General features: G+C 40.7%; 1 protein-coding gene across 1 annotated transcript; it reads left to right on the forward strand.

Moving 5' to 3' along the window:
* Positions 1–1,420: 1,420 nt before the first annotated feature.
* On the forward strand, positions 1,421–15,661 carry tm6sf2b (transmembrane 6 superfamily member 2b; the record flags this gene model as incomplete). Its single annotated transcript, XM_083911116.1, has 10 exons — positions 1,421–1,500; positions 3,402–3,505; positions 6,708–6,805; positions 6,928–7,031; positions 8,491–8,573; positions 8,972–9,096; positions 10,501–10,602; positions 11,449–11,541; positions 14,009–14,128; positions 15,425–15,661. 10 exons carry the CDS (start codon positions 1,421–1,423, stop codon positions 15,659–15,661), a joined length of 1,146 nt encoding a protein of 381 aa, XP_083767242.1.
* Between the last annotated feature and the right edge of the window lie 6,627 nt (positions 15,662–22,288).

A 22,288-nucleotide genomic window follows, 5' to 3' on the forward strand; every position in this document is an offset into this window, starting at 1 on the left:
TATCAGAATTGGTTTGACACAATGACAGCACAAACCTGTGACCGGTTCTTAACATGATGTTTATATTGTGAATTAAAATCACATCTGATGTTTTATCTCAAAACTAACAGTAATATAATCAGTGAGGCGCCTGCTCTTTTAGTTTGAATTTGGTGCACCCTACTGGAAGTGTACTGCAAACACTTGGTTTGAAGTGAACTGACTGGAAGTCACGACTGCAAAGAATTGACAAATTTAAGTAGCAAACGCATAAAACAAACACCCAAAAAGACACTTAAAGCAGAGCCATTAGGTAGGCTACACACTGGCATTAATATGATAAGCCACCACTGAGAAAATTTTATCACGATCGGAGAGAAAACATTGCAGGGAGACTTCCCTCTTCCTGTTAGTGTCTTCACTGCCTGTTATGTCACTGCCATAAGGGTCTGAAATACTGAACAGAACAATTCTTTCACATTTCTATTTGCCTATTCAGCCGTCGTTCATTGTGACTTATTGTTCACTGATACAGTACTGTATATGTACATTATCCAATTATCCAAAGTGACTTCCAATAAGTGCATTCAGCCATGAGGTTACAAACGCAGGGCAACAAGAATGAAGTAGGTACGTTAGCTTCAAATAGGCCAAACTACAGAGTGCCACGTATAACTGCAATTACTGCAACTACCTTTGCAGAAGAAGCCAAAACGTGTTTGTCGCAAAACTCACTCGTGGTTAATTTCAGCCCTGGGAAATTAACCCATTGTCATTTTTTTGGACACGCTAAAATGCAATAATGTCTTTTGAAAGATGGATATCTTCATACATTTTAGGCCACATGTCTTCATAACTTTAGCTGGATTAAAAGAAAAAAGGAACCCATATTTCACTTATTCTGTGCTTGACCCCATAAAGATGAAACCATATTGTCCCATCCCTACAATCCGTACAACATTGTTAGTATTTGTGACCATATAATTAGCAGCACACAATACACATATTTCATAAAAGGCAACATTAAGCTCTCTGTATCAAGTGTGTTGCTGCATAAAGTGGAATGTAGGCCTAATACGACTTATGTAAATCTCTGACAAAACCAAATTGCATAACTTTCCCCCCCAAAAGCTTCTTTGTCTCCACTTCATTATTTTCCCAGTAAAGGCCATGTCTGCCTCAGGCCGGCTGTAATTTGATTAATCCACCAAAGGGTAGCCAGACGGTAAGAGCCTGCTCTGCTTCTTTTCCATTCTAATCTAAATTTGCATTTGATGTCTTGGCATTATTTGAATATTGGTGAAATCAAATACAAGTGTTCCTTTTGTTGGGGCAGATTGTTTTGACTCACAGTAAAAAAAAAAAAAGTAAGTGCAGGCTATTGTATTTTTCACAGTGCTGTGGATTCTGCAGGAAGGGAGGCTGAACATCTTTCAGCGAGATGGAGACCTTCGTCTTTTTGTTTTCTTTTTCTGCCCTCGGCATTCTTTACGCCATGAACACCATTCCTGAGTTTCAAGAGTAAGTCATAACATTCACTGATTTCTTATCGCTCAGTTTCTACATACTCTACAGTCTACGTAAATACTGTGGATGTGCACACCTTTCTGTTTGAAGGAAAGTTGTGAATGACTGCTATACTATTACTTTTTATACTTTTATGCATCCACAACACATGTCAATAGTCAATCAAAACTGTGACAATTATAATAGAAGTAGAGAGAATATACAGTAAATGTATAATAGTGCAGTTGATCCGTCATGTATCATGGGGTGACAGACAGTATACTTTACCACCACTAGAGCTCACTGTACGCTTAAAACTCAAGGTCTGACTGTGACCACCTCATAAACCCTCGACCATGTTGAGCACTAATTCCACAATTTTCAGAGTAAATTTGCCAATTACATCTTAAGTTGTGTAAACTCTTTAAATGATTAAATCTGACATTTCCTGCAGGGGTAAGAGGATGAATAGGGAACAAAAAAAGGACACGTGAACAGAATTTGTGGAGATAATCTATTGAAGATAAGTACTTTTCTAAGGTGTAAAGGTGCCTTTATAATATTATCTTCAGTTGATGATGGTGTACTATAGGCTGAAACAAGCCAAAACAAATATGTTCCACTTCTACTTTACACTTTTTAACTCTCAATATTTCTAATTTCCGACAGACTTTTACACACCTCCTGGGTAGATCTCTCTGCTGGCTCCTTTTTGAGTGTGAACTTTGACAATCAATACACTCTGCACAGAGGAGTTTGATAAATTGCTCTTGACACACAATATGCCTTGTGCCTTTCCACTCTGCAAACAAACAGTATTGTGTGCATAAATCTTCCTTTACTGTTGAATTGGAGAGGTAGCGAGGGAGTTTCCCTTTGCTCTCACAGCATTTGTTTTCCTTCTGTGAGCACACATTGTGAGTTTTCCGCAGATGTAATGTTGTTTACCAGGAGATACCATGAGCACATTAATCTTTTCCAGTGCAAGCAGCAGTACCTTTGACCAGTGAACATGCAGGGCAGTGCTGAACTAACATGGCCTTGCTGGCTGCTTCCCATACTTCTGCCTATATGATTGATTAACCTTTGTAGAGCTGTGCTTTTAAGCCTGAGGAAGGCATACCACCACAGCAGAACAAGAGCTGGAATATTGCAGATCTTGAGTTTAACAAAGTGAAGTGGATGTAATGTATACTGGAAGTATAGATTATCGATTAATGCTATATTTCTATAACTTTGTTATACTATAACTAGTATTGTTGTTACTAACGAGCCATCAGGACTTCATTGTGATGTTATAACTATACTATATATAGGTAGAAAGTGCCGCTACCAACACAAATAATGGTTTTTTTCATTATTAAAGCACGTAAACGTGTACTAGAGAAACTCAAAACACTGATATGAACCTGAAAATGAGTTTTATCAGATCAATACCAGTAACAGAATCAGAATTTTCTTGTCAGGACTCAGGACTGTAATACCTCCAACTCAATATATGTACTGAAAACAACCTGATGTGACAGATGATCAGAAAAGTCAATCCAATGTGACGTTGCCACTGCACCAGGAATCTCCAGGGACACAAACTACCACAGCAGCAGTGCCTTTGCCCCCTCTTGGTGCAGCTCATCTATCACTCAGATTTCCCCGCACACCTCTGAATCCTTTCTCCCTGTGCTAACTCTGGGTGTTGCGTGATTATCATTGTCTCTGACTTCCCATTCATCATCATTTACTAATTTAGCACTGCGGAGAGGACTGGCACAAGTTTCACGGGAGAAACTAATTAGTGAAGAGAATGAAGCAGAAAATCAGAGGGAGATTGGTGTTTAAAAGTGCACAGTGTCAGCAGTGTGTGTCGAGATGTGTTGTTATTTTTCTTAGATAACGGTTGAATCCCTCTCCTTTCACAGGCCTTATGTGATCTTGTGGATCGGCGTTGCTGTGTTGGTGGTCGTGTTTCTGTTCTACTTCCTCGTCACTCGTGGCAACCCACCTAAAGACGTCCTATTCTTTGGTAACTACTGTGACACCTCTATGTGCATTTGCCAACTCACATGTAACATATTTCCAAATAACAGAGTTTTACAAAAGGTCGAATTGTATTTAAAATGATTCGCATTCAATGTGATTTCACCTGATATGTGGAAAGCAGCTTAGTTGGATCAGGGTCAGAGTAAAGCTAAGCCCCACTTTTCTGAGGCATGACTGACCCAGACCCTCTGCAAGTTGAGGACCTTCACGGCACTTAGACACACTTATAGTTGTAGCTATTCTTAGAGACTTTAGTCCTCAATCGACCTTGAAGAAAAAACGTTGTAGGAGAAGTTGCCACAGTGATTGCTCCTGTATAATACCATAGATACTCCACTACTGACTTTTGTGACAGTTTGCGCCTTTCTACAGGGATTTGTGTCACATTGTTCCTTGTTTTGTGTATAGCTATCGGTCAAATATGTTCCAGCCATGGGCGTTTCCCTGCAAACACAAACATGCAGCCGATGCCAGGAGCTATGCTAGCGAGATTTATCGGTAGTTGGTGCCCAGGGTGATGCCAGTGTTGTGCAGAAGAACCATAACAATGAGGACAAAGCCGTGGCAGGCTCCTCTCAAGGATAGAGACCCATAATCCCCCTGCTATCTCACCGGTTAGATGTCAGAGATAGACCTGGTCGTCCTGAGGATTACTCACACTGGTACACAGGAGAGACAAAATGTTTGTGTGTGTGTGTGTGTGTGTAGGACAGATAGGAAGGATGTGATACAGCGGTTTAAGCCGTGATATCTGCAGAGAGATGCCCGTGTCACAACACACAGTGATTCACTTTATAATGACATTCTGAAAAAAAAGGCCAGGCAGCAAATCATCGCAATGGCTTCCAACTGTAAATCACTGATGCAGACGTGCGATTTGTCCACCATTTATGTGTGGATGCTCCTATTTTTTTAGACACACACTTTAGAAACATTCCAATTGTGTTTGTTAATAGTAATATAGTGTCCATCCACAGTTATCAGTGGAGTCAGTGTATGCATGTTGAATGTCCCCAAACAGTCATTCCTCTCTAAATGGTGTGTACAGTTGTAGCAATGAATGAAGGGTCCATTGCCTCAGATTGTTTACCCCACATGCTGCTGAATCTGCCATCGTAAATGTGTACTGTGCAGCTGATACCAGTCCAGGCAACAGTTTTCCAGTCATTAACAGTCCAATGGGCATGCTATTCACTGTAACATCCTTTTACAGTTTACCATGGACAACAGAGGTACTTCTGTGTGCCCAAGCTGGTTGTTATACTCCACAATTATTGCTTTATAATGTTGTATTTTTCCATCATGTAGTCAATGAGTCCATTTGTTTTTTAGTGAGATTGCTGCCTTTGGAAAAGTCCGCCAATGGGTTTGGTGTTGGACAAATCTGCCCTTCTGGCACCCTCAATATGAGTTTTTAATAATCCAGTCAATTGGGATGAACATCTGTGAATCTGGAAAGTAAATTCAGAAAAGGAATGGGTTTTATTGCCAAGTACATTTTTCACATACACAATAGAAATGTGAAATACTGCAACATAAACATAGAATAGAAAAAAACTATAAAAATATACAATACAATTAAAACTATGTACAACAACTACTATACCAAATATGTTAAAAAGACCCAAAGATGTAAACATAAAACTCCAAAACAGTCCTATTTTATTTCCTGTTGCAGTGTATTTGAATGACATCAGCTGACAGGAAGTTAAAGAGGGCACAGGATGTCGCCTAGCAACGGAATTCCATTGAAAAGTTCTAGAGAATGGAATACAGTAAAGCTATATAGACCTTTTTAATGGAATTCCATTGCTAGGCAACAGCCTTGGTCCTTGGTAACTTCCTGTCAGCTGATGTCAGTCACATTCACTACAACAGGAAATAAACTAGGACTGTTTTGGAGTTTTATGTTCACGTTTTTGAAAAGGTCTATAGTTTGTGGATGAGTAAATAAATGTGAACAGGGCAAAATAGTAGTTCAAGATGTGAGTTGTTTCTGTTATTCTAGGACGGGTACGTTTTATGTTTTATTAAAGGATCCCCATTAGCTCATGCCATAGCATCTATCCTTGAGAGGAGCCTGCCACGGCTTTGTCCTCATTGTTATGGTTCTTCTGCACAACACTGGCATCACCCTGGTCACCGACTTCCGATAAATCTACTTGTTTCTGTCCCACTAGCATAGCTCCTGGCATCGGCTGCAGGGTTGTGTTGCAGGGAAACGCCCATAGCGAACGCTAGTCTCCCTGGGGTCCACATTCCAGCAGACAAAACTCAATACGGTCCAACAACTTAACAGTAAAAATACATTATAAATACATCACAAAATAGATTTTAAATACGTTACGAAATACATTACTACATTATAAATGTAATATTTTTCAGCTTTAGATCTCTTGCAAAAAGCTCACAGATAGTATCATTGATAACGGATTCTATGACAGTCATTGTATAGCAGAGGATATGCAGAGTCAGAGGTTTTGGAGTTTAGAGTTTATTAATAAGACCTGTATCCCACTCACATGTCTGTGCTGCTCCACACTTTAAATCCTGTCTTGTGGACATGGCCTTTCAGCTCTTCTGGGCTCTTAACCTAACGAGAAGGAGGCTTTTCACCACTGACTCAATATGAATATGCCTCCTGCCTACCTCCCCGCTCGAGACTTAATTTTCTCCCCACGCTGTCTCATAAATCACTGACTAGCCAGTTGATAGGGAATATCTTGAACTCAAAAATAGTGATTTAAAAAGTTGGGAAAAGGCTGAGAAATTGATAAAAGTTTAGGAGGTTCTCCACTGTCTGTGTGTATGTGCGTTAGGGTATTTTCAGAATAGGTAGACAAAGCAGATTAAGTAATTACATGCAACTTTCAAAATCACAGTGGCTTATGAATTACGTTGGTGCAAAGCTGAAAAAGCTGCTTAACATGTCAAGGTTTCCTGAGTCCTGCAATATGTTAGTTGGTTGTAGGGTGGCAGTTACCCCCACCCACCTTCACTGAAACACACACACACACACACACACGCATGCGCACGCTCGCACACACACACACACACACACACACACACACGCACACACACACACACACACTGTGAAACAAAATTACTTTTAAAATGAGGCAATTTTTCATGTCTAGTATCAGGTGGATGTTTTTATTCCCCTGTGTTGTTTCTTGCCTTTGCAGTTTTTGCTGAATTTTCCTTTACTTGTATCATTGACTTGACGAGTGCCCTGGAATACGACGGCATTATCTCCGGCTTTATGGAATTCTACCAAAAGACAGTAGGTTTATTATTCTCACATCTTAAATGCTGATGTTAATAACACAGCAATATGAGGACACGGCTCCATGTTAACCCGACTGTCTCTCATTAACACACTCTCTCACCATGTCTGTGTTTTAGGGAGAGCCCTATCTGGGAACAGCCTATGGCGTCATGATGTGTTACTGGGATGGAATAGCGCACTTCATCATGTACCTAATGATGATCAGCAGGATAACAGACAGGTGGGTGATGGTCAAGTCATGTTCAAGCAACATCAAGCTCATTTACTTCACCTAAATGCTTGCGTCAAATGCAGTGCTTGAAAGTACATTTACTAAAGTATTGTACTTGTGCCTGAGTATTTCTATTTCATGCAACTTTATATTTCCATATCACTGCATCTCTGAGGCATGTATGAAAACCCTGTGTCTCCAGATGTGTTGCTTTTGAGTGTTTGTGATAAACTGAAGGATGTAATGTTACTTTATGTGTTTAAGAATTCTCCTTCTTCTTAAGATAAACAAACTCTTAACAAATCCTCTTGGATCAGCTGGAAAATGCATCAACACAAAGCTGAAAGCACCATGAAAAGTTGACTTTTTTAGAGATACAGTAGTTGGTTCTCACAGGACAGTAGCGCTACAAACATATGATGATCTTATACAATATGATGCATTAACAGTACATAGGGGAGTTAAAATGAGCACAACCTTAAACATATACGGCAGCAAAATGCAACATACACATTGATGCATCAGGCATATTCATCCAGAAACATCAGATATAATAAGATAAACACTGACTGAGTATCTTACTGCGCATCAATACTTTTATTTTACAGACTTTAAGAGGTACATTTTTCTGATAATACTTACATATATATATATATATATGAGTACAAGTCAATTTACATACTTTAAGGTAAGGTTTTGATGCTTTTACTTGTAGAGGAGTATTTTCAGTGTGGTAAAGGTATTTGATAATAAAATAAAGCACCTGAATACATTTCCCACGACTGCTTAAATGACTATACTCTGTCTAACTCAGCAAACACCTACTTAGGAGGCTGTGGAACCTATATACATGTCTGAATGTAGCAGTAATACAGTACATTTCAGCATTAAGATGAACACAAACTAGCCTTCAGCACTGTTATATCCAGCTATTAGATTTTCTCAAGGTAACAGGGTTGCATTCATCACTTAGAATGATCTCAATGGCCTGAATAAAACAGTATTCCTCAGAGAACGGGGTCCTCTAGAGTGAGTGAGTCTTGAAGTGCAGTGAGTTCAGGAGTTCAGAGTGAGCGCTGCCTTGGGCCAGGTGTTATCATGGAAATGAAACCCCCTTTTAAACAATTCCAGCTTCATACCGCTGGGAGAAATAACGTTGAACTTTGTATTAAGCCAAACATGCATCAGAATCAGAAAGCTTTTATCGTCAGGGTATAAGGGAATACAATGAAATGAATGGTAGCACTCAAGTAATACATTTTCAACACAAAAACACAAGACACAGGACATTAATAAGTAAAAATGCAATAGATGAGTATACAAATATAGAAGTATATCTAGCAGTGCCATACATGTTTTAGAAGTTTTACCATTATAGAGCCATGTGTTACCTTCACTGACTTATCAGACTTGGTGGAGCTTCTGTATCTATAATTAAATCACCTTTGTTTTTTGGTTTCTCTTGCAGGAGAGCCTACCGTACCCTGGGCTTGTTCTGGGCTGGCTCTTTGTGTGCCAACATGAGTGTGTTCATTGGCGGTATAGTGTCAGGTAAGCCTCGTCTCCTATTCCCCCTCTACCAGTCCCGTGATGACAAGCGTTAATCATGTGAACATCTGCACTGCTGTGTACCATCAGTGTCACGGTTCAGCCTGCCGACAGAACGCACACACGCTCCATACGTCGCCTGCCGTCACAACCCACAGAACAAAGCAGGAAGCAGACTGAAAGCATCTGTTGTTGGCATTTCAAACTGCATATATGAGTATCAAACTTGTCAACAGACAATGTGTTGTTCCCTGCTCTGTTGTAGACACTGATTGTCTTAGCCTGAAATGCCCCATAGAGGTTTGATGGAGAGGCTTATTTGCTGATTTACATTGACATGTTTGCGTGTCTTTGTATGGGTGAGTAAAAAACTGCTCTCCCATTCCTTTTCTTTGTGGCAGGTAAATATGGGTCGGAGATCCGTCCAGCTTTTTGGCTGAACTTTCTCTTCCTGTTGATGCCTGTGTGGGGAGCCATTACACTGTTCACGAGGCCCAAGGACAGACCACTAATCGGTGGATACAATGTAAGTCTAACGCATGAATGGTTAGACCTTGATCTGAATGTGGGCAGGTTTAGAGCAGGAGTGTTTGCTAAATGTATTTAATCACGGTAACAGTGCAGTCCGCTTGAATATGATCCAGACCATGAAAGATGACAAAGGGCAGCCAATTAAGTCACTTATATTTATGAGCTGCTGTAATTTCCAGTGGTGTAGTCAGTGATAGAATATTGTTGTGCACTCACCTGAATCTGGAAGATCATCATCACGTTGCTATAATGTTACATTAAAAGCTAGAACTGCTACTACATAAAACATACTTACTGAACGTGACTTTCATTCTTTGACCCGCACAACAAACCAGGCTCACAAAACTCACATCAAACTGTCAAACTGTGCTGTGCTGATCATATATTAATCAATAGTTGGTTACAGTATTGCTTATTTCTCACATAAAACGTTTTCAGAAACACATTTTAGCTGTAATTTGGGTTTAAGTTTGTGACTTTGGTCGCCATTTGTTTTCCTGCTTCAAAATGGACCAAGCACCGCCCCAGCTTGCATGTGTCGCTCAGAGATACGTTATTTCATTGCTGTGATTGGTTGAAGGTCTATCCAACTGGGTCCAGAGGCATTTCGCTCTGCACCGTTGATAATGCGCCTTGGAAAACAAACTGAGAGGTTCCAGACAAATATCAGAGTCAGAATCATTCATTCATTCATCTTCAACCGCTTGTCCCTGACGGGGTCGCAGCGGGCTGGAGCCGATCTCAGCTGACATCGGGCGTGAGGCAGGGTACACCCAGGAGAGGACGCCAGTCTATCTCAGGGCACGTAGAGACGTACAGAGACAGACAACCATTCATACCTAAGGGCAAGTTTTAGAGTCATGAATTAACCGAACACATGCATGACTTTGGACTGTGGGAGGAAACCGGAGAAGACACGGGGAGAACATGCAAACTCCACAGGATGCGGACCTGGAACCGTCTCACTGTGAGGCGACAGTGCTAATCACTACACCACCGTGTAGCCAGAATCAGAATAAGAATCAGTAATACTTTAATAATCCCAGGGTGAAATTGTTTAAATATGCATTTGCCAGAGAATATTGGACTTACATCATCATCAGATGGACACAAACATCAGAACGAATGAATGCTGATGTTGTTCTGTAGCTGTCAGAAGTTCGCCAGGTCAACTTAACTGGTGGTGATATGTCAGTGTGGCTGTTGTTTCCTGTTCCCCCAAATGGCCCAAAACATCAGTTAATGCAGTTTTATGAAAACCTGTAGAGACACACATTCATTTATTCCACCTTGCAGAAACACAGGTCTCATTAAAGTGAGAGTGAGAGTCTGCTGCGAAACAACAACCTTGACTAACCAGCTTTTCTCTACATACCGTTGTGTCTGCCTCTCCCCAAAGGCCCAGCATGCTCAGAGCATGAAGCTGATCTGGCGCCCCTTGGATCTTATCTTGGTGCTGCTACTGTTAGCTGCCATGGCCTTTACCACCCTCAGAGGCTTGGTGAGTGTGCACATCACATCCATATGGAAAGAGTTCAGGATGAGTCTCTAATGAAAGTTTTAAAAGTCACGCAGCCTGCAGCCTCATGCAGAGGGGTTTATCTGGGGAGTGTTGAGGATTCAAATGCTATGTTGCTTTAACAAGTTATACATTTGACTAATTGAGGCATTTGGCAAGGTTGTGTATTTATTATCTAAAAGGGATCTGGGGGCAGTGGTATAGGAACTGTGTATATATAACATGAATAAATGAAAAGGAATGGTTTGACATTTTTAGAAACACTCTTATTTGCTTCCTTGCCAAGAGTTGAAGGAGAGAATTGATATTACGCTCACGTCTGTACAAATGGAGCTACCCTCCATAGCGCAAAGACGGAAAACAGCTAGAGGTGCTCTGTTTAAACTAAAATCTGCCTTCCAGCACCTCTAAAACTCACAAATCAACGTGTTATATCTTGTTTCTTTAATCTGTATAAAAACAAAAGTGTAAAAAAAGAATTATTGTAGTTTAATTAGTGAGTTTTAGCAGATTTTGTTGTCTTTGCACACACTGTTTCCATCTTGAAGCTCCTGGTTGTAGCTTCACATTTACTGGACAGCTGTGAGAGTGGTAGCTATCCCCTCATCTTATTATAAAAATAAAGCAAATAAGCATGATTCTCAAAACGTCAAACTAATTCTTTAACCATGTTTAGTGTGCTGTTCTTATAACCTACAGTGATACTGAAATGACTTGTGTCTATGTGTCAGTGTCAGGGAGATAATTTGCAGTTGTAGTTTATGGTGTTGTCAGATTGAATTGCATTATACTGTAAGGTGTTCCTCTAATTTTCTCCACCCTTTGTAGGTGGCTCTGGACTCTCCAGTAGAAGCCTGCTCCATCTACCTGAAGCACTACGAACCCTACCTGAAGGATCCCGTGGGCTACCCCAGAGTGATGGCGAGTGCTTTTCTTTCTCCCTGTGTATCTGTTCTTCTGCTGCAGCAGCACCTGAACGCTCCCCTCCAGCCTCTTTTAAATAACCAGTCACATAATGGACTTTTGCTTTCATGGATATCACTCTGTATGTGCTGGAGGCTTGTCCTTATCGCTTCCACTCCTCTAGCTCGCAGCTGATTACAGAGCCATTTTTCATCATTACAGCAACAAAGAGCGGGGGTTGAGAGGCCAGCGCATCTTTGTCTCCCTCTTTCATTTGCGTAAGATGGATAACAGATTATTACTGTGACTGGCGGTGGGTTTGTGGCCCTTTTATTTTCCATCATGACCCTACTCGGCTGCAGGTTTTCTTGTGTTTTGTTCGGCATACACAGCTTTGTCAATAGGTTATCCAAAGACCTTGTCGGGGCCGCAGTCCAGTCACAATTGCAAGTCATTGATCAGACAGACAAACCGCATGCTGAGAACTTGATAAGCTAATCCCTCTCCCAAAGCCCCCCATCAGCATCTCACTGGGTGGGAGGAGGGTGTGTGCAGCATGTGAAAGTATGTCTCGGGAAGTGGCCTTTGCAAATCTGTGTTTGTATGTGTGCATGTGTGGGTGTGTGGAAATGAATCAAAGTTTGGTGTTTTTGCACAGGTCTGCACTCTGTCTGCACTGACCGACCTCTATATTCATTGATGATGATGAACGGTATGTGACAGATTACCATGGCAGCACTAAAAAGACATTTGAACAAAAGACTGAAGGGCATATATGATTGGCTTTCAGGCCTTGAGCTGAACTCATTAGAATTCATCTCGACCTCAGACCGGGAATGAAAAGACACCGTTCAGTGGTATAATTTGTGGTTTCTTTTTAAAGTGGGAAACTGGCTTTCATGCACCAAATATTTTTAAGTTGAAGGTCAAGACAGTCTCTGTAATGACCATTGGGCGGGAGAAGTAATTTGTGCTGAGGGTGCAAATTTGTGTTTGAGAGACTGCAGAGCTGAGAAGTGGCAAAATACTCCAGCACTGCGCTTAAGAACAATTTAGAGATACTGACACTTTAAGTATTTTGTGAGCGCTCATTTTACTTCTTTACATTTCACACTACTTTGATCTTATGACTGCAGAATAAACGTTACACACATCATGAGATTAGACCAAGGTGATAAATGATGCAGTGTCAGTTGGACGTAGCTGGAACATTGGGACCATATACAACATCAAAATACTGTCAGAACACTCATAAAACTTGAACAATTCAATTCAATTCATTTCAATTTTATTTATAGTGCCAAATCATAACAAAAGTTATCTCAGGACACTTTACAGAGTAGGTAAAGACCACACTCTATGACTTATTTATGATTTACATAGACCCAATAATTCCCCCGTAGAGTACGGTGGCAACAAAAACCTTCCCTTTAACAGACAGGAACGTCAGACAGACCCAGCTCTGTGGAGGACGGACATCTGTCTGCACCGGTTGGGGAGGAAGGAAAGGAGAGAGAAAGAGACAAAGACAGACACAAAGACAGAGACAGACACACTTCCAGTAACTATAATAATATATATAGTAATGTGAATATGACTTATATGTTATGGCAGTTAATACAGCAGAATAGTAGAAACAAGCACAGCTAAGGTGATGGATTATAATAGCAGCAGGAAGCGTCATGTAGGACCACGGCAGCAGGCACCACCACGATCAGCATAGACCTGCGAGACGACAAAGCACAAACAACTTCTGGGGAAGAAATTTAATTAGTAACATGCAGTGATGAGACATGAATGATACAGACAGAGAGGAGAGAAGCTCAGAGTATCTGGAAAAGTATTATCCCCCGGCAGACTAGGCCTATAGCAGCATAATTAAGCAAAACAAAATCAGCTTAAAAATAACAACATTGCTAAGGGCTCGTAAGCCCTAGCTGTAAGCTTTATCAAAGAGGAAAAGGATTCACCGCCCTGGGAGGTACAAAGCTGAGTACATTTCATTTAAATATTTACCTAACGTTACTTCTGATACTTCTTAACTTTTACTTTTGCTGCAGTTTTGAAGTATTCTCCCATCCTGGTAGTGCAACATTTATGCAGCAAATAAGTGTATTTCCTCATTGATAGCAGACCTCATCTGTATTCAGTAAGAGTAGGAGAAGTTCAGTGCGGGCCGGAGGAGAGGGAGGATGTACTGTATTAATTGTCTGCTGGATTGTTGGTCAGGGCCCAACAACAACAACAACAACATAGACTGACAATGATGGAGCGGGTAGTCCCTCTGCACTATGTGAGGCACAGTTCACTGCATCCCTCTTTGCTGGAATATACACTTTAATATACACCAATAACTGTATACAACTATGGGGTTTATGTATGTAAAATACAGATCAGACTCATTCAACATGTGGAGGGAAAACTGGAAATTGTTACTTTTGCAAGAAATAATCATCCGATCAAGTTTTCTCTTTTGTCTTTACAGATGCTGCACTTGTTCTTTTATGGACTTCCTCTGTTGGGCGCATTTGTTTATGGTCTCCTCAAGCCTGGTTGTGCATGGATGTCAGACTGGACTGTGTTCTTAGCTGGAGCCATGATCCAGGTAACAACATGAAGACAAACACTTGATACATAAACAGGGTTCCTACACAGTATGGAAAAGTATGGAATTTAATTGGAGTAATTTCCAGGTTTGGATAAGTTTGGCAAAAGGGAAAAAATGTATGGAAAATGTTTGTGTTGTTTCAAGACTATTATCTCACTTTCTAAAATAAAATATATTAATATATACAAATCAAAACAGGCTTACTAACGACAACAACATAGGCGACCTGTAGATGATGTGAAACTAATCAAGCTGGCTGTAGAATGGTGTCACCATGGTTACCGGTCACCATGCGACTGCGATTCACATTTATTGAGCTTTTTTCCATCTACATTTTATTTATGATTTATTTTTATTTATCATTATTTCATTTATTTACAAGTATGTTTACTTCATCCAGAGCAAATGAAGCAAAGACTCGTTTTCTTTTGTAGTTCCTGGTTAATTGTTCATCACTACTGTTCCTGTCTGTAGTGTCGCAGGTTCACAGTTATTAATTTCACTCTTTTAGCATTTAGCTTGAAAAAACGTTGTGCATTGAACAGAGTTCATCCACTTATATGAGCTACAATACATAAGTAAAAATGTATTTTAATTAGTTGGCAACATAATAGTACAGTCAGAACTTAACATGCGTGTTCAAACCATTTATTTACATAATAAATGGAAACTGTGTAGGAACCATGATAAACTATATGTGCTGCATATTGAAGTAGGTTGCTCTGACATGTTGCTGCACTGCATTAAGTCATTGTGATAATTACTCCCTCTGACTGACTACGGCAAAATGAGAGTAAAGTTTACAATCAGTGCAAAGGGGTCCGCCTTAATTAAACTCCATGTAGTTATTTCTCATCTTGCTTATTATCACCTGGACCACATTTATCCTTTGAAGCATATGTTTGTAATAAACAAGCTGACGTTGCCGTCTTCCATACTAATCTGACAGAAAGATTGGAGCCATGTACCACAAGAAAGCACTGGATTAAAGCCTTGTTTTTCTACCCTCCCTGTTTTCTATACAGCCAGCTTCTTAAGCATGTGCAGCGGCTTATCTCCTTCCCCTTTTTATGATTGTTTTCCTTATATTTGAAAGGCAGACTAATGACTGTGGAAGAGAGGCTCAAGGTAAATCTTTCCCTCCAAGTTATTCCTTCCTGAAGGGTTTGTGGAAAGAAACACTGATGACCTGCCATCCGTGTGAATGTGGAACAAGACTGTGCTGATAATATGCAGTATTATGATATGACTGTGCAGTCTAACTTTTGTCTCGCTGTCTGTGTCTCCTTTCAGTGTCAGTGGACCCACATCGGGGCATCCATCCACCCTCGTACCACAGCTCCATTTCGTATCCCAAAGGATGTTTTCTGGTCTGTGCTGGCAGCCAACTTGCTCTATGCAGTTACTCCCATCCTGGTGGCTTTGCGGGTCCAAAGTAACCCCTACTTCTTCCTGAAGATAGCCCCCTTCCCTGGGCAAGCAGGTTTGCCAAACAGTGAGGAGAAAGATACGAAGTACAAAGACAAATAGTCTTCTTAAACTTCTTTGGTCTTTGGAGTTAATTACTTACCTGATGATTCACTAAGAGTTGTTTTATTTCAAATGCCAAAATACAAGATTATTTTGCTCAACATCTTTGGATTAAGTTTTTATTTTATTGTTTTGCTTCCAACCAGCCTGGTCTCACTAAAAGGCGTGTGAATGACACGCTATTTCTCTTAAGCCATCTCGCGTATAATTACAACGCATGTCATGATTTTTGCGTGTCATTTCACGCCATGTAGTCTCAATTGACTTGTATAGTGCAGAGATGGCGTTGTCATTTCACGCACAAATGTCATTGAGGGAAAACCCACGTTTTCGTATTTCTCCGCTACTTTCCGGAGAAATACGAAGTGGTGGAGCTTTCTGTCAGAGGGCTGTTTTTAAATCAATATTTCATGTGAAGGATGGCTGAAATAACGGGCGTGAAATGCCCTAACCCTAACCCTTACCCTAACCCTAACCCTAACCCTAACCCTGGGGAACAACGGGCGTTAAATGACACGCGAAAAGCTTAATATGCGTAGTCATGCACGCGAAAAGTCATGCAAGTCATGAAAAGTGGCGTGCTATTTATACGCCCTCCCATGAGACCACGTTGTTCCAACACTTTGATTTCTTATGTCATGCATAAACACAGCTTCAGTGTGTTTATGCATCCCCGCTTCACTTCACTAAAGTGCTGTGCTTGATGAATTGGCACAAAGTTGGTACAGGTGTTTATGGTTCACAGTTAGGGTGACCAGATGAGGATGGGTGAAATTCGGGACAGGGAGTTGGGGGCTGGGGCGATTTTTAGTACATTAAATCAGTGTCAATAAACAGTGAAATGTCAAAGTCAAATCTCAACACTTAAATTGCTTTTGTTCGTGAACATGAAGTCGAGGAACAAGAAACACAATAACCTGTTGTGTTTAACAGTCTGATGTCTGCCTCCCCTCCGTGCCAAATGCCAAATTCTTTCCTGCGGATTTTGCAACACTTCATTACTTTGGATCTGGCGAGGCAGCAATAATCCAGGAGTATTTCCCTTTCCACTCCTTCTGGTATACCTGCAGCAACTTCTGTCTAGTTTTTGGCTCGGTGTTCACCAGGTCCACGGACATGATGGATGGTTTCTTTTCCCTCTGTAAAGGTTTTAATTCAGCAACTTCAAAGCTATGTGTCACTGCTATGGTTGTTTAGCAACTTACCGCACTACTATAAGCAGCTTAAAAAAAAAATCCCACCTCTATTCACTTAAGAAAAAATAAACATTAAAAAAATGCACATGGCTGAGTTTGGAGTTTGCTGGGTGCAGTGACTTGCTATACTGGCATACAGCCATGAAGGTAACAGAATAAATCCCACAGCCATAATATGTATGAGTGAACCAGAGGAGCTTTAACAACGTGAACAGTCTCGAGGGGAGCTGATGAAAACACTGCAAAGCATCATCTGTGCATTCAACCCAAAGCATGTGGCAATTCTATTTGCTGAAGTTTGTGAGCATGAATGAATGAGAAATTGAACATGATGCATTACGCTAAGATGCTTCAACCATCAACCTTCAATACCAGCCGACTGTGTAACTTGAAGTCTGCCCAGAGTTACAGCTATAATGATGGAATATGTTGTTGATCCCTACAACATTTCAACAGCAGAGATAGACAGTGAATTATACTTCAATGACGCTGTCTGCTAAACTGATTTATTGCTGCAGCTTTATATTTTTACTGGATGATTGGCAGTCCAATATCAAACAGTAATAGCAGACTGACTCTGATAGTAGTCTAAATGCACCTATGCTTCATCCTTTCTTCATTCATAATGTTTATTTAGTGATTACTTATGTTAGAAGTAGAGATGTACGTGCAAATCCATGCAGAAGAAGGCAGGTGCTGAGTCGAAGGTGAGCAAATCAAACAACAGAAGATAATTGCTTGCACATTACAGGGCTCCAATTATCATATCTATTTGAATAAATATTTCGCTTATGTTGCTGCAGACAGCTCAGCTCATGTTAGCACATCACGTGACTGCATCGTGCGTACTGAAGATGGGCCTCATGCATTGTTCACGTTTGCCTGAAGAAGAACGGTGTTCTGCTCGAAATGTCATCACTTCTGTGCAAAAAGCAGATATGATAATTGGAGCCCCGGAGTGTCAGAGCTATTATTTTTTCTGTTGTTAGTTTTCTTAGGAGGACATAAAAGCTCTAACAATCTGAGTAAAATAATAGGTTACTGAAGAGCCTGCACATTCATGGTGAACTCACATACAGTTGGTTTCACCTGACTGTGGTTGGGTCTCTCCTTTTAAGTTTGCTTCGACTGTTGGGCTGGAAAAAATACATTTTTTCAAAAACACAACTGCCTGCATAGCTCCATATGGTACGTGTCCACAGCAGCATTTTTGGATGAGAGAGGTCACTCCGCTTCTCAGCATTGGACGCTTGACACACGTGTCACTACATCTGCCTACAAACATGAAGGCTGCACCTGATTTGTGGGCTGCCTGCTCCCGAATTTAACAAAGGACAAACATGGCAAACACTATGGAAGTAGGTCACCAAAATGTGCTTCTGAAAACATTTTAGGTGAAAAATAAGCTGTGCAATTACTAAAATTTTAGATTGACAACAGCTTGTTTAAGTTTTTGAGAGTTGGTGAGTCAAGCTGGGTTCCTGTTGGCATAAAGAAGCCTGGACCTCCACTTTATGCAAATGAGGAGCAAACAACTCGTTGAACCATCTCTTGAAACTTGCCGTCACGCTACCACAATGCATTGCACAGCTGCTTAGACACTTGGTGAGCAGGTAAATGACAGTCGCTGTGGACACGAACCATGTACTGTACATCTGGTACATTTTGAACAGAGGACTAATCAGTCAAAAGGTGCAGGGACTTTAACTGCAATTCGACCTCTAGTCTTGTTTGGTACAGACATTATTACAAGGTGCATAGTGTTTATGTCTTGCAGTATATAAATATGGAAATGCCCACACATAAGCCCACACACTTGTGAAACAGATATTGTGGGGGTTTGAGTACGGAGGAGGGGGACTTGATAAATCCACAGTATGCTTCCTATTTCCACCAGAACCACCACAGATCATTACTCCGAGCTGAGTGGCAAGGATGTGGCAACATGTGCCGCAGAAGGTAATGTGTATTTTAACAGCAGCTCTTGTCACTCACTCATTCTGGTGAACGCACACCGCGGCTGTCTGCTGCCAGCCTATCTCAGCTTTTAAAAGACAGCTTTTCGCTCTCGGTTTAAGAAGGAAAACAAGATGTGCCTCTGCCATTCTGCATTCTCTCTGATCCTGTGTGCTCAAATTGCGAGCGTTTCATCCCTTCTCCACTTACATTCCTTGATCCTGTTTGTTTCTTTTCTGCTGAGTGATGCTGCTGTGTGCTCACTCTGTGTGTGGGTAGCCCAGTTAATACTGTGCCGCAGCTCTCATCATTGTCTTCGAACAAAGACATCAAATGAATGACTTAGGTTTTTGTTTGCATACACAAACACGCCGAAATGACCAGCAGGCATCGTGTAAGAGGTTTCTTTCGTATTTGATTAGAAGAAAGGCAGCCGAGACCATCTTCAGTACTGTGAGGACTATTCTCAAAATAAAAAAGCAGATTATCAGCTCAAAATGTAATGCATTTGACAAATACTGCATATATCTGCCAATCCTTTTCAATAATATAATGCTTGAGTGCATCTAAAGGGACACAGTGTTTTTCTCGACAGAGATAAAAGGGGCTATTTACGTGGTTAGATAAAGCTTTTTAAAACAGCATTATAACCCTTGTCTCCATCCCTTCCCCATCAATAACAGTAGCCCACTCGTAAGTAATTATCCCTCGTACTTCACTAACCAATAGGCCAACAGACAAACAGAGAGAGAGAGGGAGAGAGGCAGACTCATTTAATTCACTCCTCCTCAGCAGCTTTTTCATGCTGAAGTGTGGTATTACCCCTGCTTGCACATGCTAGCAGTGCATTCTGTGTGTGTGACAGAAGCTTTAAATCAAATGTGGCTGCCACGGACGACTCTGTAATCCCATGATGGGAGTCGCAGGGGGATCTCTTCTGCAGATGTCTGCTCGACCATGCAGACAGGCCCCGGAGAGCTATGGCTCTGAAAAACACAGCTAAGACAAGAGGTACCACTTCATCATGAAATGTCTTCTGTATGAATGTTTTAATTAACGCATTACATTGCTTCATTTAAAGTATTAATGCACGACTTATCATGAAATCACAGGGATCCACATTAATAAATGAGTAGTAGTATCTATTCTATCTATCGAGTAATATCTTAGTTGCTATAAGTAATGTTTTGAATTTTTTATGTAGTACATAAAAACACATTGATTGTTCATTCAATGAATTAACTGAGGGGATCAAACCACTTATATCACGTCTGACCAGTGATTCTGATTGGTTACTGATATTGTGACTTGCAGTTTTTCATGTAGGATCCATTGGGTCTATATGTAAAGTGACTTGAGATAACTTTTGATATGATTTTTGATATCTATGAATAAAATTGAACTGAAATTAAATTAATTAATTTAACCCACATCCCTCTTTTATTGAACAAAGATGGCACCACAGTATTACCAAAATCAGCTGAAGTGATAAGGGTCCTGCATCATGACATAATCTTGAGGCCTTGTCTTGTAGTAAACTAGTTTTAATATCTTCATAATTTAAGTTTATATTGTGCACAAACGGTGCATACTCCTAAAGACATCTGTTTAATTTGTTATGCTACGTAAAGGGATAGTTCAGATTAGGCCTGGACAACATTATCGTATCATCATCGCCATCGCAATGTGAGCATGTGCAATAGTGACAGAACAGAAAACACAATAACGAGAGGTGGTGATAGTGCATACATCAGTATGCAGTTAACATATTTTTACTTACTGCAGTCAGTGATTTTGGTAAACATAACCGTCCATCCATACTGGACACTTAATACACAAACACTAAACAGTTGATCCCCACCTTTAGCATACCTTTACTCTTGATTTTGTTTTAAAGGACTAGGCTTTAGGATGCTCAGAATCCTGCACCCACTGTATCACCGCTGTGCTGACAGACATTTCTGGCCTGTGGTTGTTGTATTTTTCATGCATTTCATTAGAGAAATTACCTCGCTCTGAGATATCAGGTAATCTTGGAGAAACCCTGATGTCTGCAGGGTATTTCTCAACTTGTCATATATTTCTATGTGTTTAATCTCTCTCTGCTTTGCACTGAGGTTTCTAAACTGTATCAACTCCTTTGTAAAGCCCTTGTCTAAATCCTGTAGATGCAGGGCAGGGAATAGTTGAGCTAATTTAAGAGTAACCAATGCATTATTTAAGATGACGTTATCAAACACACCAAATCAACTTTTAATGTCTATGAAAGCATCCAGCTGTTGGTTAAAGCCTGAAAGCAAGCTGCCAATGTTAAAGTTGACCTTGAATTTTTCACTCCAACAAAGCTTTGCTAAATTGTCGACAGTTTCCTTCAATTTTCCTTTTGTTCTGCATCTCATGCTGATAGGCCCGCGATGATCCAGGAGGAGCCTGGGCAGATGTCTCAGACTCTGCACCGCTTTCACACTGATGCCACACAGGACTGAAGGAACTTGAGCAGCTGCACAGCAGTTGTCAGGTCGACTTCCTTGTTCTACAAAACAACACGAGTCAACTTGACTCTCAGCAGCACACTATACAATAATGAAGGCATCAGCGCAATTTCATTTTTGAGTCAGGTTGAACACAAAGTGCAGCTGCCTAATGCTGAGTGTCCTGTCTCTTCTCATTGTCGGCTGCCATTATCTCTAGGGCCTGTCTTATTTCGCCTTCATTCTCATGGAAGGCTCGTGTAGAGTCTGCACCACATGCCTCATCAGTGGTGCTGTTCTTAAAGGGATAGTTCTTTTGAAGGGGAGTTGTATGAGGTACTTATCCATAGTCTACCTACAATATATGGTGGTTGGCACACCCCCAGTTTGAAGAAGCACACAAGACTCCTGACTAAGCTAAGAAATGTACTGCTGCTGCAGAACGTATCTTAGGAGACTGTCCTACCGCCCAAAAAGGACTTTATATGTCATATTTACAGGCAGCTTATTATGACCCATATTCACATTTATAGTGGCGGGAAACTTTAACGGCTGTAGTATTTATTTAAGGTGACGTAGTAAAAAGAGAAAGAAAGTCCACGTAGGGAGGAAGTCAGGGTGGATGGATGGGTCAAACAAAGGTATGATTTTCATCCAAGAGAGCGTTGTTTGTGTCCAGTGTGAAACAACGTGCAAGTTAAGTTACGTACCTGAGATAGTTATGTCATGTTCTATGTCACATACGGTACATACATGTAAGGTAAAGTAAGGTAAGTCATGTTACAATTATCATTATTTCACCGTCTTATTTTGCCGTTACCGAACTGAAGCCGTTATGTTTCTCTTCAAAGCCACCAGACTCCTTTGACATAAACTGTAACTTTACCTCACTGAAGACTGCAGTTGCTGGTCTACCGCTGCCTCGATTGGTTAGTTAGTTTGTTAGTTTTGATTGTTCCTACCCCTATAAAACACCAAAGTCCTACAATAACCAAAACAAGCTA

The sequence above is a fragment of the Echiichthys vipera genome (assembly GCF_963691815.1).
Source record: "Echiichthys vipera genome assembly, chromosome: 3".
Lineage (NCBI taxonomy): Eukaryota > Metazoa > Chordata > Actinopteri > Perciformes > Trachinidae > Echiichthys > Echiichthys vipera.